The sequence below is a fragment of the Lepidochelys kempii genome, chromosome 5 (genome assembly GCF_965140285.1).
Source record: "Lepidochelys kempii isolate rLepKem1 chromosome 5, rLepKem1.hap1, whole genome shotgun sequence".
In the NCBI taxonomy this organism is placed as follows: domain Eukaryota; kingdom Metazoa; phylum Chordata; order Testudines; family Cheloniidae; genus Lepidochelys; species Lepidochelys kempii.
This window is the reverse complement of record NC_136384.1, coordinates 44470862-44498246: the sequence shown is the minus strand read 5'-3', so window position 1 is coordinate 44498246 and position 27385 is coordinate 44470862. Positions and strand designations below refer to the sequence as shown.

The following is a 27385-nucleotide window of genomic DNA, read 5'->3' as shown; positions in this document are numbered from 1 at the left end:
CCCCTGCCAAACCCTGCAACCGGGCATCTGGTGGAACCTCCCCTGGGGGTCACATAGGACTTGTCTACTCTAGAGACAGTTGGTGTAACCAACTGGATATGCATCAGCATGTGGTGACTCAGGGAATTTCCCTGGGAATGGTGGACTACGTCTCCCACAAACCTCTGAGGCTATTGGCGGATTCCAGAAGGCCTCTAGAAATCTAAAAGCCACTGGTTCAAGGAGTCATACCAGGAATGGTGGCAGAGTAATAGCCTGGTTCAGCACAGCCATGGTCACGGGACAAAAATATTAACTCCACCAGTGCATTTTGAGCAGGCCCTGCTTTGTTGGTAGTTACATAGCAGGTTGGTGCTGTCCTAAAGATTCGGCTCTCTAGTGGAGTCCTATAGCTGGGGCCTGGCTCATTCAGAGGACAATCAAACCGTCAGCTCCTATGCCACTCCAGTACTCACCAACAACACAAACAGTTTCAGGCTGTTCTCTTATCCAGGGCTTGTCAAGTTCTGTTTGTTCTCATCGGATTCAGGCCTACCTGTTAAAATCATGAGTCAGGCTCCAGGAATTATGAGATTTAAAAAGAAGGTTGGGTTCTTTTTTATTTGCCTTCTGGGTTTTAAGCCTTTAGGAGTCACATTTTCAAACTTTTATCTGCAACCAGGGATGGGGGTTGGTAGTAGCATTGCCAAGGCCTTTCTAATTGCATAAAACCAAACACCATGGCCCCACCCCGAGGCCCCATCCCTTCTCCAAGGCCCTGCATGCACTCATTCCACACACCCCCTTGCTTTCCCCTACCCTCACTCTCTTTCACTGGGCTGGAGCAGGGGGTTGGGGTGCAGAAGGCGGTGAGAGCTCTGGCTGGTGGTGTGGGCTCCGGGGAGGGGCCAGAAATGAGGGGCTCAGGGTGTAGGAGGGGGCTCTGGGATGGGGCAGGGGGTTGGGGGGCGGGAGGGGGTGAGGGCTCCATCTGTGGGTGTGGACTCTGGGGTGGGGCCAGGATGAGGAATTTTGGGGTGCAGGAATCATAGATCATAGAATCACAGAATATCAGGGTTGGAAAGGACCTCAGGAGGTCATCTAGTCCGACCCCCTGCTAAATCATCCCAGCCAGGGCTTTGTCAAGCCTGACCTTAAAATCCTCTAAGGAAGAAGATTCCACCACCTCCCTAGGTAACCCATTCCAGTGCTTCACTACCCTCCTAGTGAAAAAGATTTTCCTAATATGCAACCTAAACCTCCCCACTGCAACTTGAGATCATTGCTCCTTGTTCTGTCATCTGCCACCACTGAGAATGGTCTAGATCCATCCTCTTTGGAACCCCCCTTTGGGTAGTTGAAAGCAGCTATCAAACCCCTCTCATTCTTCTCCTCTGCAGACTAAATAATCCCAGTTCCCTCAGCGTCTCCTCATAAATCATGTGCTCTAGCCCCCTAATAATTTTTGTTGCTCTCTGCTGTACTTCCTCCAATTTTTCCACATCTGTCCTGTAGTGAGGGGCTGCAAACTGGACACAGTACTCCAGATGTGGCCTCACCAGTGCTGAATAGAGGGGAGTGATCACGTCCTTTGATCTGCTGGCAATGCTCCTACTTATACAGCCCAAAATGCCAACCCCCTCCATTTTTGGCAACAGGAGGGGGTTCCAGGCTCGAGCTGAGGGGTTCAGAGTGCGGGAGCAGGCTTAGGGCTGGGGCAGGGGTGTAGGCTCCAGCTGGGGGTGTGGGCTTTGGGGTGGGGCTGGAGATGAGGGGTTTGGGGTGCAGGAGGGGGCTCAAGGCTGGGTCAGGTGGTTGGGGCATGGGAGGGGGTGCAGGCTCTGGGAAGGAGTTTGGGTGTGGGAGGGGGCTCAGGGCTCGTGTTGGGATACGGGCTCCAGGAGGGGGTTGGGGTGCAGGTGGGGATTCGGGGTGCAGGCTCCCACCAGGCAGCACTTACCTCAGGCAGCTCCCGATCCATGGTGCAGAGGGGCTAAGGCAGGCTCCCTGCCTGCCCTGGCTCTGCACAGCTCCTGGAAGCAGCCAGCATGTCTGGCTCCTAGACGCAGGGGCAGCCAGACAGCTGTGTGCGGTGTGTGCTGCCAGCTGCCCGCACCCACAGGTGCTGCCGATGCGGCTTTCATTGGCCGTGATTCCCAGCCAATGGGAGCTGTGGAGCCGGCGGTCAGGGTGGAGGCAATGTGCGGATCTTCCCTAATTGCCCCTGCACTAGGGCAGGGTTTCTCAAACTTCATTGCACTGCGATCCCCTTCTGACAACAAAAATTACTACATGACCCCCAGCAAGAGGGACCAAAGCCTGAGTCCCACTGCTCCATGCAGCAGGATCAAAGCCAAAGCCTGAGCCTCGCCACCCGGGAGGGGTGGGGGCAAAGCCAAAGCTTGAGGGCTTCAGCCCAGGGCGGAGGAGTTGTAGCCTGAGCCCCACTGTCCAGGGCTGAAGCCAAAGCCTGACCCCTGCCACCCAAGCATGAAGCCCTTGGGCTTTGGCTTCAGCCCTGTGTGGCGGGGCTCAGACTTTGGCTTCAGCCCTGGGCCCCAGCAAGACTAACACCAGCCCTGGTGACCCATTAAAATGGGGTTGTGTCCCACTTTGGGGTTCCGATCCACAGTTTCAGAACCGCTGGCCTAGGGGCTGCAGGGACATGCGGGCTGCTTCTGGGAGCCGCGCGGAGCCAGGGCAGGCAGAGAACCTGCCTTAGCCCTGCTGCACCACCAACTGGACTTTTAACAGCCTGGTCAGCAGAGCTGACTGGCACCACCAGGGTCCCTTTTCGACCGGCATTCCGGTTGAAAACCAGATACCTGGCAACCCTACTTAGTAGGATTGGGGACTTTTCATTTAAACAAAAATGAAAGCTGACATTCTCACCAAATAGCCTTCACAGATTCTTGAATGTATTTATCACCTTCTAGCCTGTCTGAATGGTGGAGCAGCTATCACAGACCAGAGAGCAAATGAACAGATGAAGTAGGCATCCCAAGGAAAACAAGGGCTCTCCTGAGCAATGGCCGACAGTGATTATTGTACGTGATCTGCTCATATTGACTAACAGAAACTGCTGCACAACCAGAGTGGGCTGTTATTGACTCTGCCTGTTGCTGGTTTACACTGGATCTTTACCAGCCAGGAAAAGCAGAAATGTTACGTTTGAAAAATAAAAGCTTAGCACATGAAGAATTGAGTGCATTCACTGCATGCATGTCTGGGGTCCCTTTTTGGCCTAATCTATCTTAGGGTATGTCTTCACTACCTGCTGGATTGGCGGGCAGCGATCAATCCAGCGGGGATTGATTTATCGCGTCCTGTACTCCAGCGCTGCGAGAGGCACAGGCAGAGTCGACGGGGGAGCAGCAGCAGTCAACTCACCACGGTGAAGACACCACAGCAAGTCGATGTAAGTACGTCGACTTCAGCTACATTATTCACGTAGCTGAAGTTGAGTAACTTAGATCGACCCCGCCCCTCCAGTGTAGACCAGGGCTTAGTAAAGATCAAATCTGTTATGAGGAGGGTTACAAGATAGTGTTAATGCTGATCTCCCATCTAAAGTAGGGCTCATTTTAAGTATCCTCACACTTACTTGTCAACTGTCTAAATGGGCCATCTTGATTATCACTACAAAAGTTTTTTTTCCTCCTACTGATAATAGCTCATCTTAATTAATTAGCCTCTTACTCCACCATATATATATATATATATAAATATCTTCTTAGTATATGCTCCATTCTATGCATCCGATGAAGTGAGCTGTAGCTCACAAAAGCTTATGCTCTAACAAATTTGTTAGTCTCTAAGGTGCCACAAGTCCTTCTTTTCTTTTTGTAGAACATTCAGGTGGTTTAGGAAGATTTACTATAATCCAAACTGGTAACGCTGTAGTCCGACTCTTTTAAAACGCTGTAGTCCAACTCTTTTCAGACTATGGAACAAGTGGAGGAGAGTAGGCAAAAATATGAGGAGAGGCTGAGGGAGCTGGGATTGTTTAGCCTGCAGACGAGAAGAATGAGGGGGGATTTGATAGCTGCTTTCAACTACCTGGAAGGGGGTTCCAAAGAGGATGGCTCTAGACTGTTCTCAATGGTAGCAGATGACAGAACGAGGAGTAATGGTCTCAAGTTGCAGTGGGGGAGGTTTAGATTGGATATTAGGAAAAACTTTTTCACTAAGGGTATGTCTACACTACGAAATTAGGTCGAATTTATAGAAGTCGGTTTTTTTGAAATCGGTTTTATATATTCGAGTGTGTGTGTCCCCACAGAAAATGCTCTAAGTGCATTAAGTGCATTAACTCGGCGGAGCGCTTCCACAGTACCGAGGCAAGCGTTGACTTCCGGAGCGTTGCACTGTGGGTAGCTATCCCACAGTTCCCGCAGTCTCCGCTGCCCATTGGAATTCTGGGTTGATATCCCAATGCCTGATGGGGCTAAAACATTGTCGCGGGTGGTTCTGGGTACATATTGTCAGGACCCCGTTCCCACCCTCCCTCCCCCCGTGAAAGCAAGGGCAGACAATCATTTCGCGCCTTTTTTGTCTGCTGCCAGCCAAAGATGTAAAGGATAGATGGAGTGGGTCAGAACAAGAAATAGACCAGATTTGTTTTGTACTCATTTTCCTCCTCCCCTGTCTAGATCACACTGCAGTCAGTCACAGAGAAGGCGCAGCGAGGTTAATCTAGCCATGTATCAATCAGAGGCCAGGCTAACCTCCTTGTTCCAATAACAACGATAACTTTGGTGCACCATTTCTTATTGGAACCCTCCGTGCAGTCCTGCCTGAAATACTCCTTGATGTACAGGCACACCCTTTGTTGATTTTAGCTCCCTGAAGCCAACCCTGTAAGCCGTGTCGTCAGTCGCCCCTCCCTCCGTCAGAGCAACAGCAGACAATCGTTCCGCGCCTTTTTTCTGTGCGGACGCCATACCAAGGCAAGCATGGAGGCCGCTGAGCTCATTTTGGCAATTAGGAGCACATCAACCACCACACGCATTATCCAGCAGTATATGCAGCACCAGAACATGGCAACGCGATACCGGGCGAGGAGGCGACGTCAGCGCGGTCCCGTGAGTGATCAGGACATGGACACAGATTTCTCTGAAAGCATGGGCCCTGCCAATGCATGCATCATGGTGCTAATGGGGCAGGTTCATGCTGTGGAACGCCGATTCTGGGCTCGGGAAACAAGCACAGACTGGTGGGACCGCATAGTGTTGCAGGTCTGGGACGATTCCCAGTGGCTGCGAAACTTTCGCATGCGTAAGGGCACTTTCATGGAACTTTGTGACTTGCTTTCCCCTGCCCTGAAGCGCATGAATACCAGGATGAGAGCAGCCCTCACAGTTGAGAAGCGAGTGGCGATAGCCCTGTGGAAGCTTGCAACGCCAGACAGCTACCGGTCAGTTGGGAATCAATTTGGAGTGGGCAAATCTACTGTGGGGGCTGCTGTGATGCAAGTAGCTCACGCAATCAAAGATCTGCTGATATCAAGGGTAGTGACCCTGGGAAATGTGCAGGTCATAGTGGATGGCTTTGCTGCAATGGGATTCCCTAACTGTGGTGGGGCTATAGACGGAACCCATATCCCTATCTTGGCACCAGAGCACCAAGCCGCCGAGTACATAAACCCCAAGGGGTACTTTTCGATAGTGCTGCAAGCTCTGGTGGATCACAAGGGACGTTTCACCAACATCAACGTGGGATGGCCGGGAAAGGTGCATGACGCTCGCATCTTCAGGAACTCTGGTCTGTTTCAAAAGCTGCAGGAAGGGACTTTCTTCCCAGACCAGAAAATAACTGTTGGGGATGTTGAAATGCCTATATGTATCCTTGGGGACCCAGCCTACCCCTTAATGCCATGGCTCATGAAGCCGTACACAGGCAGCCTGGACAGTGGTCAGGAGCTGTTCAACTACAGGCTGAGCAAGTGCAGAATGGTGGTAGAATGTGCATTTGGACGTTTAAAGGCGCGCTGGCGCAGTTTACTGACTCGCTTAGACCTCAGCGAAACCAATATTCCCACTGTTATTACTGCTTGCTGTGTGCTCCACAATATCTGTGAGAGTAAGGGGGAGACGTTTATGGCGGGGTGGGAGGTTGAGGCAAATCGCCTAGCTGCTGGTTACACGCAGCCCGACACCAGGGCGTTTAGAAGAGCACAGGAGGGCGCGGTACGCATCAGAGAAGATTTGAAAACCAGTTTCATGACTGGCCAGGCTACAGTGTGAAAGTTCTGTTTGTTTCTCCTTGATGAAACCCCCCGCCCCTTGGTTCACTCTACTTCCCTGTAAGCTAACCACCCTCCCCTCCTCCCTTCGATCACCGCTTGCAGAGGCAATAAAGTCATTGCTGCTTCACAGTCATGCATTCGTTATTCATTCATCACACAAATAGGGAGATGACTACCAAGGTATCCCAGGAGGGGTGGTGGAGGAGGGAAGGAAAATGCCACACAGCACTTTAAGCACAGCACTTCAAAAGTTTCCAACTTTAAAATTTATTGAATGACAGCCTTCTTTTTTTTGGGCAATCCTCTGTTGTGGAGTGGCTGGTTGGCCGGAGGCCCCCCCACCGCGTTCTTGGGCGTCTGGGTGTGGAGGCTATGGAACTTGGGGAGGAGGGCGGTTGGTTACAAAGGGGCAGCAGTGGCAGTCTGTGCTCCAGCTGCCTTTGCTGCAGCTCAACCATACACTGGAGCATTCTGGTTTGGTCCTGCAGCAGCCTCAGCATTGAATCCTGCCTCCTCTCATCATGCTGCCGCCACATTTGAGCTTCAGCCCTGTCTTCAGCCCGCCACTTACTCTCTTCAGCCCGCCACTTACTCTCTTCAGCCCGCCACCTCTCCTCCCGGTCATTTTGTGCTTTCCTGCACTCTGACATTATTTGCCTCCACGCATTCGTCTGTGCTCTGTCAGTGTGGGAGGACAGCATGAGCTCGGAGAACATTTCATCGCGAGTGCGTTTTTTTTTCTTTCTAAGCTTCACTAGCCTCTGGGAAGGAGAAGATCCTGTGATCATTGAAACACATGCAGCTGGTGGAGAGAAAAAAAGGGACAGCGGTATTTAAAAAGACACATTTTATAAAACAGTCGCTACACTCTTTCAGGGTAAACCTTGCTGTTAACATTACATACATAGCACATGTGCTTTCGTTACAAGGTCGCATTTTGCCTCCTCCCACCGCGTGACTACCCCCTCAACCTTCCCCCCTCCCTGTGGCTAACAGCGGGGAACATTTCTGTTCAGCCACAGGCAAACAGCCCAGCAGGAATGGGCTATACTGAGTGTCCCTGAAGAAAAGCACCCTATTTCAACCAGGTGACCATGAATTATATCTCACTCTCCTGAGGATAACACAGAGAGAGAAAGAACGGATTTTGGTTGAATGCCAGCAAACATACACTGCAATGCTTTGTTCTACAGTGATTCCCGAGTATGTGTTACTGGCCTGGAGTGATAAAGTGTCCTACCATGAAGGACGAAATAAGGCTGCCCTCCCCAGAAACCTTTTGCAAAGGCTTTAGGACTACATCTAGGAGAACCGCAAATGCCAGGGCAAAGTAATCCTTTCACATGCTTGCTTTTAAACCATGTATAGCATTTTAAAAGGTACACTCACCAGAGGTCCCTTCTCCGCCTGCTGGGTCCAGGAGGCAGCCTTGGGTGGGTTCGGGGGGTACTGGCTCCAGGTCTAGGGTGAGAAACAGTTCCTGGCTGTCGGGAAAACCGGTTTCTCCGCTTGCTTGCTGTGAGCTATCTACAACCTCCTCCTCATCATCATCTTCTTCGTCCCCAAAACCTGCTTCCGTATTGCCTCCATCTCCATTGAAGGAGTCAAACAACACGGCTGGGGTAGTGGTGGCTGAACCCCCTAAAATGGCATGCAGCTCATCATAGAAGCGGCATGTTTGGGGCTCTGACCCAGAGCGGCTGTTCGCCTCTCTGGTTTTCTGGTAGGCTTGCCTCAGCTCCTTCAGTTTCACGCGGCACTGCTTCGGGTCCCTGTTATGGCCTCTGTCCTTCATGCCCTGGGAGATTTTGACAAAGGTTTTGGCATTTCGAAAACTGGAACGGAGTTCTGATAGCATGGATTCCTCTCCCCAAACAGCGATCAGATCCCGTACCTCCCGTTCAGTCCATGCTGGAGCTCTTTTGCGATTCTGGGACTCCATCATGGTCACCTGTGCTGATGAGCTTTGCATGGTCACCTGCAGCTTGCCACGCTGGCCAAACAGGAAATGAGATTCAAAAGTTCGCGGTTCTTTTCCTGTCTACCTGGCCAGTGCATCTGAGTTGAGAGTGCTGTCCAGAGCGGTCAGAATGGAGCACTCTGGGATAGCTCCCGGAGGCCAATACCATCGAATTGTGTCCACAGTACCCCAAATTCGAGCTGGGAACGTCGATTTAAGCGCTAATCCACTTGTCAGGGGTGGAGTAAGGAAATCGATTTTAAGAGCCCTTTAAGTCGAAATAAAGGGCTTCACTGTGTGGACGGGTGCAGGTTTAAATCGATTTAACGTTGCTAAATTCGACCTAAAGTCCTAGTGTAGACCAGGGCCAAGAGGGTGGTGAAACACTGGAATGCGTTACCTAGGGAGGTGGTAGAATCTCCTTCCTTAGAGGTTTTTAAAGTCAGGCTTGACAAAGCCCTGGCTGGGATGATTTAACTGGGAATTGGTCCTGCTTCGAGCAGGGGGTTGGACTAGATGACCTTCTGGCATCCCTTCCAACCCTGATATTCTATGATTCTATGATTCTATGATATTAACCAGAGAGTGTCCATCTAGCAGGGTGCCAGAAATGATCCAGAGTGGTTAGTGAGCAATGAAAGTTGCAGCTCTCCACACCAGCAAAGTGCCTTCCTACCCAGCAGAGACTGACTCACTTTTGAGACAAGACCGATGGCATTTCTGCCATCACACACCGCCTTAGTGCCTTTGTTTTTCTGCTAACGAGGAGATGATTTAATTCCCAGGAGTTCTACTGCGGGAGGCAGTGAATCAGGGAACTCCCCTGGTTGCCCAGTGCAGTGCCTGCTGCCCTTACAGACTTGGAGTAAATCCATCATTTTAACTCCAAAGCTAGCTCTTCAGACCATTCCTTGTTCCTTTTTATCAAAGTCATTCAGGAAGAACAAGCTAGTTCAGTCAGGAGGAGAATACCATGGGAATTAAATACAAAGGTGAAGCAAGAGGATTCAAAGAAATCACATTAATCACTTTGCTCCTTTGTGACCAAAAGGTATGTGGGTGTGGTGTTTTTGTTCTTGGGTTTTTCCATTTCATTCTCTCCAGGGGAAACCTGCAATTGACTGGGAGAGAAAAGGCTTATTACACAAGGGATAATACTACAGTACAATGCATGTAAACTACTCAAATTCAAGTACAGATAAGAGTCAATTATCTCAGGACTGGAGCCATTAAGTTTGCAAAGAAAGGGGTGTTGGCCTCCCAGCAGGGAGGAGAAATTTCTTTCAAATGCAATTTATTACACAAGATGCACAAAACAAAGGAGAAAGAAAAGGAGTACTAGTGGCACCTTAGACTAAAGACTAGAGACTAGAGACTAACCAATTTATTTGAGCATAAGCTTTCGTGAGCTACAGCTCACTTCATCGGATGCATGCAGTGGAAAATACAGTGGGGAGATTTACTACTCTGAAAACAAAGGAACAAATCCATTCTGCTAACCTCATGTTGGATCTCACATAACCCCTTCTACATGATAATTGTTGTCCACCAAAATCTTGGTTTATGACAAGTTCTTTCTCTGCAGAGCCCCACTACAATTAATGAGGAATAAAACTCACAAAATAACCCGGTCATAGATTCTAAGGCCAGGAAGTACCACTGTGATCACCTAGTCTGACCCCTTGTATGGCACAGGCCATAGAACTTCCCCAAAATAATTCCTAGAGCAGATCTGACATCTGGCATTTTTATATGTTTTAGATGAACAGCCACATTTGATGATCCCTTAAGCTACAGCCCCTCAAGGGCATGGCTATTCTCTTCACAATATAAAAAAAAAAGAACAGGAGTACTTGTGGCACCTTAGAGACTAACCAATTTATTTGTGCATAAGCTTTCGTGAGCTACAGCTCAAAAGGCAGTAGTTGGGAACACTGGGGCATGGCCACTAGGTAACTCGAGGGGATGGAAGACCACGAGTGTCGATGAAGCCCCCTCGCACTAGGCCCCGGTGTCCTTGCCCCCCCCCTCCTGCCTGGAGGCACTCGCAGCAGCTCTGCATGCTAGGCCCAAGTGTCCTTGGCCCCCCCGCCTGGAGGCACACACAGCAGTTATGCTGAGAATCTGCAACAGTATGTTTCAGAGTCAGACTGCCTGAAACTAAGCAAGGCCAAACAGGGGAGATATGGAAGAACAATGCTGAATAAAGCAGCTTTATGTATAGTTTAACAAATGATACAGAGAATCAGGGAACTAGCTGGGAACTGGATTGGCTGGCTATATGGATACTTGGAGCAGCTTGCTATTGGATAAGTATGCTGGGGAAAAGGATGTATAAAAGCCTGTGTAACTTCCTGCTCTGTTGTACAGGATTTGAGATTCAAATCTCCCTGTACCTTTTTGAAGCTTCAAATAAACTTTTCTGCTTCTCCACCCCGTTGTGATTATTGGGTGCAGCACACCGGGTAACGAACCAACTCAAGCTGTTGTTCAGCCTCTCGGCACTGGGTGCCGGCAACACAGTCATGAGTCAGACACTCAATAACTCCCAAAATCATGAGATTTTCCTCCCAAGATTCAGTTGTGCTTTTTGGTCTGTCTTTTTATTTAACTTTCTCTGCCCTCCCCCAATGCATAGGTGAGAGACAATGTGGGAGCTGCAACTATCCTCAAACTCATCTCCTAGGGGGGTTACCAGTCTTCCATTAGATAAGGACAACTTTGAATCCCTGCTGAGATGGGCAACAGTTGAAGTAGTGAGCTACAAGTGAAAAGGCTTAGTGGGTCATTAGCAGCAATGAGCACCATTCCCACATAGTGCTAAACTTACACTGAGAATGAGGCTTGCTTTCTAGAAAGGTAAATTTATTAACTCACTTTTTGACCTTTAGGAATTTATGCCAGCAGATCTTCTACTCTCTGGACAGGTTTCAGAGTAACAGCCGTGTTAGTCTGTATTCGCAAAAAGAAAAGGAGTACTTGTGGCACCTTAGAGACTAACCAATTTATTTGAGCTCAAATAAATTGGTTAGTCTCTAAGGTGCCACAAGTACTCCTTTTCTTTATGGTAATTATTGTTTTCCTTAAAGCCCCAGTTCCTGGAGTCAAGTGGATAGGTGATTTCAGCCTTCATGCTTAAAGAAAGTTTCTAGCCCTTGTGGCTGTGGAGAAAGCTTCAAAATGTGACCCCAGTGAACCCTAAAGGCTCAAAAGCAGAAAGCAAATACAAAGAACCCCAATTCTATTATTCACAAAAAGCAAAGGAGGACTTGTGGCACCTGAGAGACTCACAAATTTATTTGCGCATAAGCTGTAGCTCATGAAAGCTTATGCTCAGATAAATGTGTTAGGCTCTCAGGTGCCACAAGTCCTCCTTTGCTTTTTGCGGATACAGACTACCACGGCTGCTCCTCTGACACCTGTTATCGTTACACACTCTCTTCAAAGCCTATCTCATGATTTTTGAACAGTTGGGATTGGCAAGACTAATTCTTGCACCCCATATGAATCAGAAGCAGGGTGTGAACCAATAGCACAGAAACTTCCACACTAGATACTGGAGTAACTGTTAGTGGGAAAAGCATATTATGTGGACAAGGCCACACAGGGAAACACCACACGTCAGTGGGTTAGACAAGTACCTGTGGGAGAGCAGTAGAACGCTAGGCTTTAGGAGTCTGGTTTTCCTGCCTCCATGGGTAGATTGTAATCTAGTGGCCATAGATAGCACCACCAAAGGTAACTCCTTTTCCCTGCCCATGTGTTTGAGTTATCTGAGATCAGAACCTGAGACCTGTGGCTGGAAAAGTGAAAGTCCCTCCCCTTTAGCTAAAATTGCAACACTCTAAGCACAGAAGTGGTAGCACTCAGACTGCTATATATGGTTGAGGTGCTAGAGGGTGACAGTCACACTGTGTTAGCATAGGTTACAGAAGCACATTATTCAAAATATTCCTTCTGAAAGACACTGGCAGAGTAGATAAGACTTGGTTCTGCTATGTTAATTATTTTGGTTCTGTTTGAAGTGACCTTGTGCAGGCTCTGTTATCTTCTCTGTGAACATGGTGAATAATAATTGCTTTCAAGGTCTGAAACTTTACCTTATTAGAAGGGTTTTAAAGGGAGCAGGAATATTATCAGGAGGAGGAGTGGTGGCCAAAACTCATGATCTCTAGGTTTGCAGTCCTGAGCACTTTCCACTGGCTACCTTACATGTGCATGGGAGCTCAGGTTTCTCCACACCCCCATTCCAATATCACATGCATGGTGCAGCTTTTCCTGAGACACTCCACGGGCACGGGCCAAGGCACATTATTTGCATGAGTTATAAACACTGCCTCATTTCAGTGTTTTACCTCAGCAATGGAACACCTTTCGATGGCAAGAAGGATCAAAGGTAAATAAGAAAGAGGGTAAATACAAGCGCTCGTGTCTTTTGCAGAATATCTGTTGAGGCTGTTCTTCATAATTTCACACCAGTTTTTATTAGGCAATATAGTTTAATCATGGACTTTGTTCAGTCACAAAAAGAAACGGAGACAAGTCACATGATACTAGTCTCCAAAATTGACGGTCTGAAAAGGCATGGCAGTGTAGCAACTACACACACAGATATTCAAACTTTGGCACCTAAAAAGTGTCCTGATTTGCAGAGCTGCTCCTATTTGCTGAATGTTATGGGATCTACAGAGTTACTCAACTTAAAAAAATATCACGCTCTGTGTGGTGAGAAGTACAGAAAGGAAGAAAAGAGAGTAACTATGTTAATTATGATAATTTGATATCTAGCACTACAATAGGGAAATCAGCTTATTTATCAGTTATTTACTGAGCAGTGCAAGAGTTTCTGGAAGGAAGTTAGTTTGTATTGCAGTAGGGGTTTGAAGAGTCATGCTCTCATTCATTCCAGCCTCCATTTCAATTACCTTATTTTGAAACACTATTTTATTGCCAGGTTATGCATTTAACCCTTACCTCTACAGCTTTGTCTTCCCATTTCCATCAAGCTGGCCCTTTGAGGGATCTCATTCCCTATCCCACAAGCTGACCCTGCCAGGGGTGAGGGCAAACTTCCACAGTGGGAATTGACCTTCCTTCAGAAGTTCTGATGAGCATATACTCCAGGGACTCCTTCACAATGTGAGAGATCAGTCTGCTTCTCTGGAGTCCTCAACAGGATCACTGGTGGTACTGCTAGGATGGGTTCCTCCCAGGGTGCCACCTGGAACTGGGGTACCTCTGAGCCCTCTGACCCACCAGCATAGGCTCCCTCTCACACTGTGCTGCTGTGACAAGTTGCAAAAGCCCTCCAAGCTTGCACTTTCACAATCACACAGGCAGGGATACATCCAGCTTCCCAGCTTAGGACCCCAGAGCAACTCATATACTGGCCAGCATTTGCCCTGGTCAAATCTGGCCAGTATATGGGTTTAACACCTGGTCTGCCTCTCCCACAATGTGAAGAAGACCATGCACACTTGTGGTAACCAAGCTGAGATTTTCCCTATACACTTCAGTTAAATGCACACCGATTTCGATTAAAATATAAAATAAGTTCATTAACTACAAAAGGATAGATTTTAAGTGATTATAAGTGATAGCAAACAGATCGAAGTAGATTACCTAGTAAATAAACAAAACCGCAAACTGAGTTTAACACACTAGATAGGTAGGATATGAATTAGCCAATTCTCACCCTGAGTGATAAACAGGCTGGCAGATTCTTAAGGCACCAGCTGCCTTGGCTTTTCAGCTTTTCAGTTTTCCAGGTTTTCATACACACGCTAGCAATCCCTTAGCCTGGGACCATCACTTCCCACAGTTCAGTCCTACTTCCTTCGGTGATTCCAGGTGTGTTGTAGGGAGAGTGAAGTACCATTATGAAGTCATTGTCCCCCTTTAATATCTTTTTCTCACTTGCTGGAAAGCTCTTTTGCTGTGAAGCTGGGTCAAACAGTTCCCATTGTGTAGTGCTAGCTCTGAGAGGTTGCTATTGTACACAGTTCCTGGGGTAATCCTTGTGCTTGCGTGCATTTCCTCAATCAGCCATTAGCATTGTTTGGTTTTTTTACTGTCATACCTGAAAGGCTGTTTGTGGGCGTTTTCAACCTCACAAGGTACATAGCCAAACTTCGTAACTTCACATATGATGATAGCACATACAATCCAATGAGATATTGTCTAGCAGATCAAGACTTTTAGAATGATACCTCATAAAGCATACTTTGTGCAAAACATATCCTAATTATATGACCGTGATTAATATTGGGGTGCCAGGGTGTCACAACTGCATTCTGAACCACTTAAGCCAGCAGCTGGTATTTGGGTCCTTGCTTAGTTCAGCAGAGTCAAGGATGTTCCAGCATGAATAGGACATTCAGATATTCAGTTGGCCAAATATTTGCTTTAATTCACATGCAGATATTTAGCAGATTACTCCTAAGAGAATTCTGCACCAAAAAAATAAAAATTATGCACACAATATTTTAAAATGCTGCACAATTCTGCAAATTTTATGTGTCAATAAATAAATGTGGCTCTAGTATAGCAGTGGGGAGCACAGGCCACTGACTGCATTGAGGTGGGAGATCACCCTGAAGCCCCCACCTGCCCCGGATCAGGGACTCAGCAGTGACCCTGACATAATGCAAGGGCTGGGCCTGCCCCAGAAACACCCTAGGGCCCTGCCTCTCTGTGCTATGCGCACCAGATGTGAGCAGCCTCAGCCCAGCAGGATCCCACTGTGGAGGGGCTTAGTGTAGGGGGATCCAGGTGTGGTGTGAGAGGTTTCTGTGTGGGGCAATCTGGGTGTGGGCAGCTCTGTGGGAGATCTGGATGCACAGGGGCTCATTGGGGGTTCCAGGTACAAAAGGGACCCTACAGGGGATCCAGGTGAAGCTGGTTGGCGTTCTGCAGGGGGCTCTGGGTGTGGGAAGATGGGGCTCAGGAGGGGAACCCAGGGGCCTCAATTAGGGGTCTAAGTGCCAGGGGAGTAGGGCTTGATGGGGTGGATGTCCAGGTGCAGCTGGTTGGGGATCAGTCTGAGTATGGGGGGCTGGGGGGAGTCCAGTTCTAGGGCTTGTTAGGGTGAGGGTTTGATGGGATGGCTTAATGGGGGAGCCTCAGCTGCTGCCGAGGGGACGCTGCATGCTAGGATCCTGCTTCCCCCTGTGATTCCCCTATCCCATTTTCTTCTCCATCCATTCCCCTTCCCCTGCCTTATTCCACCCCCTTCCTTCCCCACTGCCTCTTCCCCCACCCAGCACCTGAACCCCCGCTCTTAACCCAGCCCCACCCTGGGCAGTCTCTGTTGGACAGAAAATAGGAAGGCTCCCAGCACACAGAAGGAGTGAATGACTGGCACTAAGACCCAGGAGGCAGAGGCAGCCTCCTTCAGCTGGGCAGCTCTATGCTTGCAGAAATGAAGGGGGCAGTGACATGTAACCCTGTGGGCCCCTCATGCCTTGCCTCTGTTTGGGGGCAATCCCCCCCAAAACTGCAACCATGGCTGTTCCTCCCCCACCCCCCTGCATGGCTTCCCTTTGCTTCTCTCCCATTTTCTGCAGGAAAGCACAGGAATTGGGGCGGGGGGGGGTGTGTGTGATGGAAGAGGGGGAACATTTTCTGCAGGCTCGCAGAATCCCCCCAGGAGTAGCAGGTGTAGCTATTCAACACCCAGGCTCTCTCTCTCTACCTTGTCTACTGCTCAAAAGCAGCCTCCCTTTTCAGAAATCTTCACACCATCTACAAGGCCCAGCCCACAGCTGTTAACTCTTTCTTCTCCCCGCCCCCCCGCCAAAACAGGGCAGGGACTCATTCTTACCCTATCCTTCTCACCATGAAGGACTGGGTTGCTCAAGGGCTTTGTCCACACTAGGAAAAAAAACTTTTAAAATGAAAGCAAATGAGTTTTAAAATCGTACAGAAGAGGGTGCAGCTGGTTGGGTGAAACCCAGCAGGGAACCTAGTATGCACCTGGACCAGCTCCAATGTTAAAATTACAAAAGGCCCCATCAGCACTAGGGTTAAACATGGCAGCCAACATACCTTCTACCCTATACATAGATATACCCAAAGGAGGAAGAGAAATGATGGAGATCCTATTCCACTGACCTACAAATTAGGGGAACCCTCCCATGGGGGCACAGCAACTAGGCCCGACCTTGAGAAGGTGAAGATTCCTGCCAGAAGCAGGCATCCCCTACCCCAGCTGATCAGTAGTGAGGATAGAAGAGTCCTCCAAGTGCCTTTACCTCATGAATCCCACTCCTCTGGCTTATACACATCACAGATTCCTTCTAGTAGGCAGTTGCCCTTCTTGCCAAGCTTCCGAGGGAAAGAAAAGTTCTCTGCTCCCCCAAAGAAATCTGGAGAAGATGCTGTATATTCCAGCATTATAATTCTCTTACTGCTACATGCAACATGACTCAGACTCACCGGTGCTCATGTGAAACCTCAGTGTGCTTTAGTGAAGTAAGGTTGTTACCTACATTATGTAACTAAAAAAACACAACTGACAGGGCCCCATTTAATCAATCTTTTCCTCAAACAATACAAGTGTCAAGAGGCATTACTTATTTCATCAGAGAATGTTTCCTCTTAGTAAATTGACTTCTGGGCAATGTCTTCTGGCTCTTGTGCACCTGCAGCAATTCCTCCTGGTCATGCAGTGCAAAATAATCTGGACGTGGTTTGTATAACACTTGGGCTACAGTAACTTCTGAACAGAATTTGTCAAACCAAATGTTATTAAATATGAATTTCTATCTACATATGGAGTCCATTAAGTCTTAGAGGAGATCTAAAGCTAATTTTAAATGACTAGTGGTCAGTACACAGTAATATAGGAAACAATGATATTTTCCCCCCTAGTGTTTTCTTGGGATGACTGAATACTGTACTCCGTTACATAACCATTGTATTGTCCAAATATGAGTCATAAGCATCATATGGAGGTCTGCCACATTACTCTTCAGACATCCCTCCATTCCTTTTTAAATGTACTGCAGCTCTGTAGGCTGCAAGGCCTTCTTGTTTCATCTCCTTAGTATTAGAATATCTCCATATTCTAGTCCAAATATTTGTATTTCTTTTTTCCAGTAAGTTGGTTCTTTTGGAGGATCAAAGTGAGGAGTACTTCTTTGTAGTTTGCAACTCGGCATGGATAGCCCTTGAAGACTTTTCATCTACATGTCTGCTACGAGAACATGCGCTCACCCATTTGTTATTGCATTGGCAGATTTAACTGGAACAAAGTTAAAACTGTGGCATCCCCTTATGTCTAGTATGGATGGCTGGAGAAAAGAACAAACTGTATATGGGCTAACAAACATTCATCTGAACACAGGCTCCTCACCTGGGCCTCTCTCCTAGAGTAGGGTTTGCACCAGCATAGCACTTCATTCAGCAAAGCCTGCATCTCAAGTTAGAGTCTAAGGGCATGGCTGCACTTGCAGATGTAGAGCGCTGGGAGTTAAACCAGCCCTTGGAGAGCACAGTAGGGAAAGTGCCGCAGTGCATCCACACTGGCAGATTCAAATGCACTGGCGTGGCCACATTAGCCGCTCTTGCAATGGCCACAGAGAGCAGTGCATTGTGGTAGCTATCCCAGGATGCAAGTGGCTGTAACATGCTTTTCAAAGGGGGAGGCGGGGGGTGTAGTGTGACAGGGAGTGTGTTGTGTATATGTGGGAGGACAGAGTGGGTTTTTTTTGGGGGGGGGGGAGCATGTCAGCATACGGTCTTATAAGTTCAGACAGCAGCAGACCTCCCCTCCCCCTGCCTCTCAAGCAGCATTCCACAGTAATGGTTGCTTTGTCCCAGAGCAGATAAGCATGCTGGCTGTCAGAAATGGAGCTTTGAAAGGACATATCCGCATTCCTGCAGCCAATTCCAAACAATGACAAGAGTGGCCATTTGACTTAAGGGGATTATGGGGGCCGATCACAGCGCAGTAATGCAACACCTCGTTCACACTGACGCTGGGGCGTTTCAGCTGAGACGCACCAAGTGTTATGCTTCTGGTGGAGGTGGATTACCAGGAGCGCTCCAGCTGCAGAGTCCAGGCGCTCTATGTGCCAGTGTGGACAGGTCGTGAGTTGGGGCACCCAGGGCTGCTTTAATGCGCTTTAACTTGCAAGTGTATCCAAGCCCGATGGTGATAAAGGAGACTTCCCATACTTACTACAAAAGCACATTTCAAAGTAATTACACAGAAAACCAGTTCAAAGAATCTTGCTCTTTTTAAAAAATATATTTATTCAAAGAGGAATAGGTTTAATGAAACACCCCACATGGTTTCAGCACTGAAATATTAAGTTTCACATTTTACACATGTAAATATATTACAAATTCAGTTTTCATCCAAGTTCAGGTAATGTTGCAGCATTTTCCCATTGTCTTGGTCTTTCAGGCCATTTAATCATCGTCATACACGGTAATCAAAAAATCAATTTTTTTGGTAATCCTGAAAAATGGTAAATTAATTTTGTAGTGTAAGTAACTGAATTTGTATCAATACTGATAAATGAGGTAAAGGTCCCAATCCCCAACTCAAGGTGTTACTAGTTATGTAGGGTATGTCTGAACAGCAAAAGCTGTGAACAGGCTAGCTTATCACAGCTAGCTTGAATCCAGCTCGCACAGGTAACACTAGACAGCACAGGCATCAGTAGGGACTCATGAGCTGCGTATGTACCCAGCCTCTGCACTCAGTTCTTGAGCCCACACGGATGCCTGCACTGCTCCCTAGGCTAGCTTGGATAAACATCCACAGCTTTGGCTTGTAGCTATATCCTAACTACTCTTTAGGCCCTGTCTAGTCTTGGAGCAGGCTCATATAAGGGCAGCTATAACCGTGCATGAAAAAAGTTGTCCAGAACGTTTCTCATATGTTTACATGAGACATGCAATATAAAATTAAGCTATATTTATAGAAAGGCGTTTTGTACTCCTAAAACGTTTCCAAGCTATCTTTGTGCAAGGCTGTGTGACATGAAACATTTTAGACACCACATGTTTTTCCTTCCATTTGACATAAGAAGCTACAGGTTTAAAATAGAATTAAGCTTAGCGGAAAAAAAAAGCTGCAGGTGTCAATGGGTTGGGTGGTGGTACTGTAATGAAGATAGTAAGTTTTTCCAGTTTCACAGTAACTGCAACATGTTGGCACAGTGGAGGAAATGAAGACGCTTTCAGTGTCTGCTTAGCGGTTTTACTAGACTTATTTTAGGCTTTGCCCCAGAGACTGGCAGGATAGCAGCACTACTCCATTCCTCTTTCCTGAGGTCCACCTACACTACCAATGTGACCTACTGAAACATGACTGTCTCCTACCATCCTATAAATAAGCTCAGGCTTTTTGTTTAAAAATGGGTTGGTCCCATCCACACTACAAGTCACTGACAACCACGCTCACCAACTTATTTAATGCCAAACTGCACAAGGAGTTTTAGACAAACATTTTCTCTACCACTGTTCTGAAGAATTTACAATCATTAGTTGTATCTGTAGTGTAGAATAGGCCAAGTTATTAGACTGCTTTCCTACCCTTTGTTAAAAGTCAGAGAAAAGCCATAGAAGGACTTAGATCTTGCCTACACTATCACTTAGGGTATGTCTACACTGTAGTAAAAACCCCGGGCTGGCCTATTCAGCTGACTAAGGCTTGTGGGACTAAGGGTGCAGGGCTCTAAAATTGCAGTATAGATCTTATCTTCCCCTAAGCAGGGCAAACAATGGGAATGTGCTTAAATCTACCATATCCAAAACTTCAGAGGTCTGATTCAAAATGACTAAAAGGTGCACAATTTAAGAAAAATACAGAGAGAGTTTGGAGACACAGGAACAAGGTCCACAGATTCTCAGCCAGGAGGGGGGAAAAAAAAGGAAGTGGTAGAGGCCATATCATCCTTTATGGTCTTGATTCAAAACATCTGGTACTATAAGGCTTTGTTTGTGCAGCTCCAGAGGGCACTGCTGTCCAAAAGGTTCTCAAAGCTCAGGATCTCTGAGCAGGTACATTCTACATATGAAAACATGTAGAGACCAGTAGTCGGATGAAGTCTGGCTATAAAATTAAGAATGTGCAGACCAGAGAAGTAAACATTTAATGTACACCAGTCCTAAAATGCTCAGAATTTCCAATGAATTCAATCAAATGTCTCAATTAAAATTTAAGTAATGCCGTTTACATAAGGATCTAAGAGAACTTCTCAGTCAGGTAATAGTCATAGGATAAGATGTATTAAATACTGTAGTATAGTTTTGGATATTGACAGAACTTGATACAGAAATTTTTCTACACCTTAGAATCTACATGGAATACAAGATTTCTTTTAACAATGTACACCTCTTGTAAAAAGAATACTACAAGTCACCAAGGGGCTTAGGTTGGTGTTTTGGGCTCAGATTTGGCCCATTTAGAGAGCAATATTTCATTTGATAAGATGGAGGACTATATATAGGCCACATTTCCTTAAACATTGGGACAGTATCATATATACTTATCATGCATCTTCAGTTTAAAATTAAAAATATAAAAATGCAAAGATTTAGAAGAAAAATTACCTTGATCTATTCCTTCTGTTCTCTTCCTTTTTAAATTTAAAAGTGAATTTTGTTGTTCCTTTAAGGCTTCTGCAGGACAGTTTGGTCTTGGCAATTGAATTCCTGGTGTTGGTCCTGGTCGATTACTAAAATACTTCTGTTTCAATGCCTTAAAGATAAAAAGGGGAGAAAGCTGGTCAAGTTAATAGTGTGCACAAAATTGATTTGAAGCTATATTCTTTCCTTTTCTTAATCTCCTTGCTTATAACTTAAGACATTTCTGGGGGTTCTAAGACTGAAGACTCAAGAGTAGCTACAAAATCCAAGATTTCAGATTCTCTTAGCAACTTCCATACAGTTTGTTCAATTTACCAGTTGAAATAATTTATCTATCATCTGTATTACAGTAGGTGCCTAGACTCCCCAACCAAGATCCTGGCCCCATTGTGGCAGATGCTGTACATGTACACTAAGACTGTTCCAGCTCTGAAGAGCTTACAATCTGAATAGACAAGATAGAAAAGGAAAGGGGCACAGAGATTGACTTTTCCAAGATCACCAGTGACACCTCTGGCAGAGCCAGGAATTGAAGCCAGATTTCTGGAACACCATCCTTATGTTGATTTACAAAGTAAATTGGGTTCTGTTCTACTCTTCCCTAATCGCTCTGGGTTCTGCAATGCCAATAGGAAAAGCTTGTTACTGAGTACACAGAGGAACTGAACACACAGGAAGCAGATATGTAAAATTGACACATTTTATGGAAGTTAAATTCTACCCTCCTCACCCTTCTACTTTAAAGCAGATTTCAATTCCACAGCTTCTATAAACCACAGTTCAGAAGGAGAAGAAGGAAATGAATAAAAATACTCATTCACATATTAACAATAGCAGAAAATATGTCAAACAACTAAGAACTGTACAATCTGGGGGAAAAAACAAAAAACTGACAACCCAGAGGGTTACTTTTAAGAGCATGGTTATCCATCCACTCTTTCCTAAAGAGGGATCAAGCGCACAATTGACCAATCACCTTCCAGAGGTAGACAAACACAGAGATGGGATGAATTTATGAACCCATATCACCTACCCAGAATGAAAATTTCCAGATGAGAATGAGAAAATTTCTCACTCTCATTTCAGGGGATGGATCCATAAATTCAGCAGTGGTGGGATTTCTGTAGCAGTAGTCCTGCCCTCATTATCAACTGTTGGCTGGGCTAAGGGTAGGCTATAGCACGCAGAACTCCTGTCGAAATCTGGATTTCATCTGATCGAAGTCTACCAATCTTCTAGAATTTAGTAAACATATGCAGGGAACCATCAGCCAATGAGGCTGCATTATCTTATTGGCTTTAATCTTGAATGGAGGAGTTTACCTCTTAGTTTTAAAATCTTCCCCCATTCGCTTCAAAATATATATATTTTGTGGTAGAGGAACTCAAAGCTTTCTGTCGCCTAAACTTGTATGAGAACGAACAAAGCGTATGTTTTACTAAGAGACTGTTCTCTAAATATAGATGCTGATCCTGCCATGTATCTCAACATGCATCATGAGTAAAATCTTCTGTGTTACTGTATACCAAGAATTGGCTGAAAACTCTGGACTTGAGTAGGATTGAGAACACATCACTGGAATTTACTAGTTTGTGGGTAGGGGGTTGTGTTCATTTATTTTTAAAGTGACCTCTCAATAATCAGGCTGCCAGCTTCAGAGATGCTGTGATGTGATGGAGCAGAGGTTCCTATGATAGTAGATCCTGGGTGCATTGTAATGTTGATGGAGGGGTCTCAAACATCTCCATGATGTATGAAAACCAGGGAAGTTCAGGCCAGTGGGGTGCAATCAGAATTTCAGCTGGTTGTCTGTTAGATGGTGCATGTTATGGGAAAAAAATGGAATGCACATAGCAGAGCTGTTGGCCATACCTGGGAGAAGTCATTGATTCCCCTGGCTTGACGATCTCACTTCCTGACATAGGAGTTGTTTTTGGCATTGGAACTGGATGTCTAGGAGCTTCCATGTTAGTTTTCCAAAGGTCTGGGCTATGGGGTTGAACACCTCTGGTGGAGACACAATTAAGACACAATTTCCCCTGCTCCGAGCTTTTGCAGCTGAGCCAATCACTGGCATTCAGCTGCCCTTTGATATGCGGCTCAAAGTGACAAAATGTTTCTCTCAGTCCATCCAAAGAAAGATGTGGCTTCTGCTTTTAGCAGGCTCAACCAGGTGCCCCATCTGTTTACATATGCTATGGCAGTCATGCCGACTATGAATACAAGTATGTGTCTTGAGTTTAAGGTGGGGGGGAATGCCTGAAGGGCTAGGTGAATCACCTGCAATTCCAAAACTGTTTATGGTGTAGTGAGATTCTGTCAGTGACCCTGACTTTGTACCATGTGTGGAGATGCGTCAGCTCCATACCCTTCCGAGCTGGCATCCATCATTATGGAGTCTCTGTGGTTCTGCCAAGCAGACACAGTCTGTGAATCTTATTGTAACTGCCATCCGAGGGACCTTTTAATGTGGAGAGAAGTCTTATAGTGAGAGTTGAAATTCTGAATGTGAGCAGGAAAGCAGAGTAGGCAGTACTGCAAGCACCAGAAATGAAGTTTTGCCCATAACAGTAGGTATAGGCATGAAATGAACGTGCCTAGAAGATCTTCATACAGTAGTGTTGACTGTGAAGGATTTTGTATGTTTTCTCCAGAATCTGTACTTGCCCGTTTTTGGGGAGGAATGTCCTGTGAGGTGTGGTGTTCAGCCAAACTCCCAGGTGTTCCATTGTCTGGGTAGGGTCAAGCTAGCTTTTCTCCATATGCATTATAAATCCATGTTTCTGCCCCGTTCATTTGGGTGTACTTAAGAGCCTCCTTCTTCTGGAAGTCTCTCATCAGAATGCCATTGAGAAAAAGATACAGATACTGTTCAGAGATGCCCCTAGTATCTGTGACTACCCTGGGGGCAGTGGCAGTGCCAAAAATGGGCTTTATACTGCATGTACAGAGTGCTGTATGCAAACCTCAAGTACCGTCTGTGTAATGATGGAAACGTGAAGATATGCTTCCGTGAGGTCAAAAAAAAGATTAGGAAATCCCTGTTGTGGTAGCTACCATGACAGACAGGAGCAGTGTCCATTTTGAACTTGTGGAAGTGGATCAGCTTATTGAGTCTTTAAATCCAGGACAGCCCTGTCCTCCATGATTGCCTCACAACCAGGAACAGTATGGACTATAAGCCCCGATACTGATCCTGGTCTCGGACAGGCTCATTCACCCTGATATGGAGAAGATTGTCGATTTGCCTGAGCATAGCCTTCCTCTGGGATGGGCTGGGCAGCTAGGGGAGGAGAGGGGTCTTTTAGAATTCTGTAGCACCATATTTGGAAATGGTGTGTGTCAATCATTTGTCCATGGTGGTGGCAGCAAACCAGGTGGGAACCAAAAAACCCCACCAAAACCCCCGAAACAACCAAGCTCCCACTCCCCCCTGCGGAATATTGGAGGGAGGTAGTCACTGATTGCTCTTAGAGACATTCACAGAGAATGAGTCACCTCTGCATTTAATAGGCCTGGTATTCTCCCATCTATTCTTAAAGAATCTGTCATCTGTCCTACCATTATCTATATGAAGCTCCATAACCCCAAAAGGGATGCCTAAAATGGTTTAAAATTTGTACTGAGCGTTATCATTAACAAAGGTTTTTTGGTTTTGTCCTGTGCTTTAGATCTACCTTTTTATATTGCCCCACCCCCAAACATAGGTTTCTGGTAGCAAAAACCTGTCTTGAGGAAATATCCACCTTCCACACCCAGTCAGTCATAGAAGCCTTCTTGCCACTATGCTAGAGTCCTCTATCTGCTGGATGACCTGAAAGCATCATCAAGGGAGGTGTCAAAGTAGAGCAGATGTAAGGGAAATTCTCTAAGGATGATCCCAACTCCTTGGCCCTTTTCCCCTTTTTTGGAATGTCAGAGAGCATGAACTCAGAATATAAAAAACCAAAGCTTATGCTTTGGCAAAAAAAATACCCCAAAAAACCACACCCAAAAAACCTGACCATTATCAACCCTATTCTATGGGTTGCTGAGAATTCTTCATAGTCTCTGCAGAGAGCTCATTCCACCCTTCTGTCAGTGAACACTTTTGGGGGGGTGGGGGGGGACTTTTAAGTCAGATGCTGTCTTCACTAGAACTAATGTTATATATGCCATCATGTGCCAGCAATGCCCCTCTGCCATGTACATTGGCCAAACCAGACAGTCCCTATGTAAAAGAATAAATGGACACAAATCGGACATCAGGAATGGTAACATACAAAAGCCAGTGGGAGAACACTTCAATCTTCCTGGACATTCTATAACAGATTTAAAGGTAGCTATACTTGAACAAAAAAACTTCAGAAACAGACTTCAAAGAAAAAACAGCAGAACTAAAATTCATTTGCAAATTTAACACCATTAATTTGGGCTTGAATATGGACTGGGAGTGGCTGGCTCATTACAAAAGCAGCTTTGCCTCTCCTAGAATTGACACCTCCTCATCTATTATTGGGAGTAGACTACATCCACCCTGATCAAATTGGCCCTGTCAACACTGGTTCTCCACTTGAAGGGAAGGGAGTTACCTCACATGTGTCGTCATATAATACCTGAACCTGTCATTTTCACTCCATGCATCTGAAGTGGTGTTTTACCCACGTACGCTTATACCCAAATAAATCTGCTAGTCTTTAAGGTGCCACCAGACTCCTTGTTGTTTTTGTGGATACAAACTAACACAGCTACCCCCTGATACTTGTCTTTACTAGGTTTACCATCCCATCTTAAACAGGGTGGCCAGGGAGGGATTGCAAAGATCAGTTTTAGAGCCCATTGGAAAATATTTTCAGCAACTCCATACACGAAAAGAGTAGATTGGCTCAGGAAAAAAAGCAGCTAGGGGAAAAAAAAAGGAGGAAAAGAAAAAAATTCATCAGGTTTTGGACAGCCTACAAAGGCCCTTACTCCTAGCATGCTGCGTCTTTGGAGGCAGAGAAAATTCTGGAGGGGCTTTTTACATTTCAAGGCCAGAAAGGACCATTGTGATCTAGTCTGGCCTCCTGTACAGCCCAGGCCATAGAACTTGCCCAAAATAATTCCTAGAGCAGGTCTTTTAGAAAAGCATCCAATCTTGATTTAATAATTGTCAGTAATGGACAATCCACCAAAACCCTTGGTAAACTGTTGAGTTCCAATGGTTAATTACTCTGTTAAAAATTTCCAGTCTGAAATTGTCTAGCTTCAACTTCCACCCATTGGATGGTGTTATACTTTCTCTTCTAGACTGAAGAGCTCATTATTAAATATTTCTTCCCCGTATAGCTACTTATAGCTAATCAAGTCACCTCTTAATCTTCTCTTTGAGAAGATAAATAGATTGAGCTCTGTCATAAACAGGAAAGGGTAACCACCTTTCTACATACAGTGCTATCAAATCCCTCCTGGCCAGAGGCAAAGTCCTTTTACCTGTAAAGGGTTAAGAAGCTAAGATAATCTCGCTGGCACCTGACCAAAATGACCAATGAGGAGACAAGATACTTTCAAAGCTGGAGGCGGGGGAAACAAAGGGTCTGTCTGTGTGTGAGATGCTTTTGCCAGGAACAGAAAAGGAACGGAGTCTTAGAACTTAGTAAGTAATCTAGCTAGATATGGGTTAGATTTTGGTTTTGTTTAAATGGCTGGTAAATAAGTTGTGCTGAATGGGATGTAGATTCCTGTTTGTGTGTCTTTTTGTAACTTAAGGTTTTGCCTCGAAGGAATCTCTAGGTTTTGAACCTAATTACCCTGTAAAGTATTCACCATCCTGATTACAGAGGTGATTCTTTTCACTTTTTCTTTAATTAAAATTCTTCTTTTAAGAACCCGATTGCTTTTTCGTTGTTCTTAAGATCCAAGGGTTTGGGTCTGTGTTCACCTATGCAAATTGATGAGGATTTTTATCAAGCCTTCCCCAGGAAAGGGGGTGTAGGGGTTGGGGGGGAAGACGTCTCCAAGTGGGCTCTTTCCTGTTCTTTGTTTAGCACACTTGGTGGTGGCAGCATAAGGTCCAAGGACAAAAAGGTAGAAGTTTGTACCTTGGGGAAGTTTTAACCTAAGCTGGTAAGAATAAGCTTAGGGGGTCTTTCATGCAGGTCCCCACATCTGTACCCTAGAGTTCAGAGTGGGGAAGGAACCTTGACAAGCGCCTTGAGTCTATCACTATAAAGCAGTGGTTCTCAACCAGGGGTCCAAAGCCCACAGGGGAGCCGCAAGCAGGTTTCAGGGGGCCACCAAGCAGGACGAGCATTAGACTCACTGGGGCCCAGGACAGAAAGCCGAAGCCCTGCTGCATGGGGTTGAAGCCCAGGCTCTGAGCCCTGCCACTTGAAGCTGAAGCTGAAGCCTGAGCAATGTAGCTTTGTGGGGGCTCCTGTGGCATGAGGTCCCAAGCAATTGCCCTGTTGCTACCCCTTAACACTAGCCCTGGATTTTATATGCAGAAAACCCATTATTGTGACACAAGTGGGCTTCAGAAAGAAAAAGGTTGAGAACTTCTGCTATAAAGCATGTTCTCTAATCTTGTCTCTAAACCCTCTCCAATTCATCAACATCCTTTCTCAAATTGTGGGCAC

At 46.1% G+C, this 27385-nt stretch overlaps 2 protein-coding genes across 2 annotated transcripts in view; both read right to left on the bottom strand.

Annotated features, from left to right (window-relative positions):
• Positions 1-6434: 6434 nt before the first annotated feature.
• Positions 6435-8187, bottom strand: LOC144930585 (uncharacterized). Its single transcript, XM_078853016.1, has 2 exons — positions 7616-8187; positions 6435-7028 (listed from the first exon to the last, which is right to left on the bottom strand). The coding sequence occupies exons 1-2, from the start codon at positions 8169-8171 to the stop codon at positions 6487-6489; spliced, it is 1098 nt and encodes a 365-aa protein (XP_078709142.1). The 5' UTR covers positions 8172-8187; the 3' UTR covers positions 6435-6486.
• Positions 8188-18423: 10236 nt separating this feature from the next.
• Positions 18424-27385, bottom strand: part of CDK7 (cyclin dependent kinase 7) — a 35793-nt gene continuing 26831 nt past the window's right edge. The window contains 2 exon segments of the mRNA XM_073344115.1: positions 18424-18651; positions 20754-20901. Coding sequence (XP_073200216.1) covers positions 18626-18651; positions 20754-20901 — 174 coding nt within the window. The 3' untranslated portion in view covers positions 18424-18625.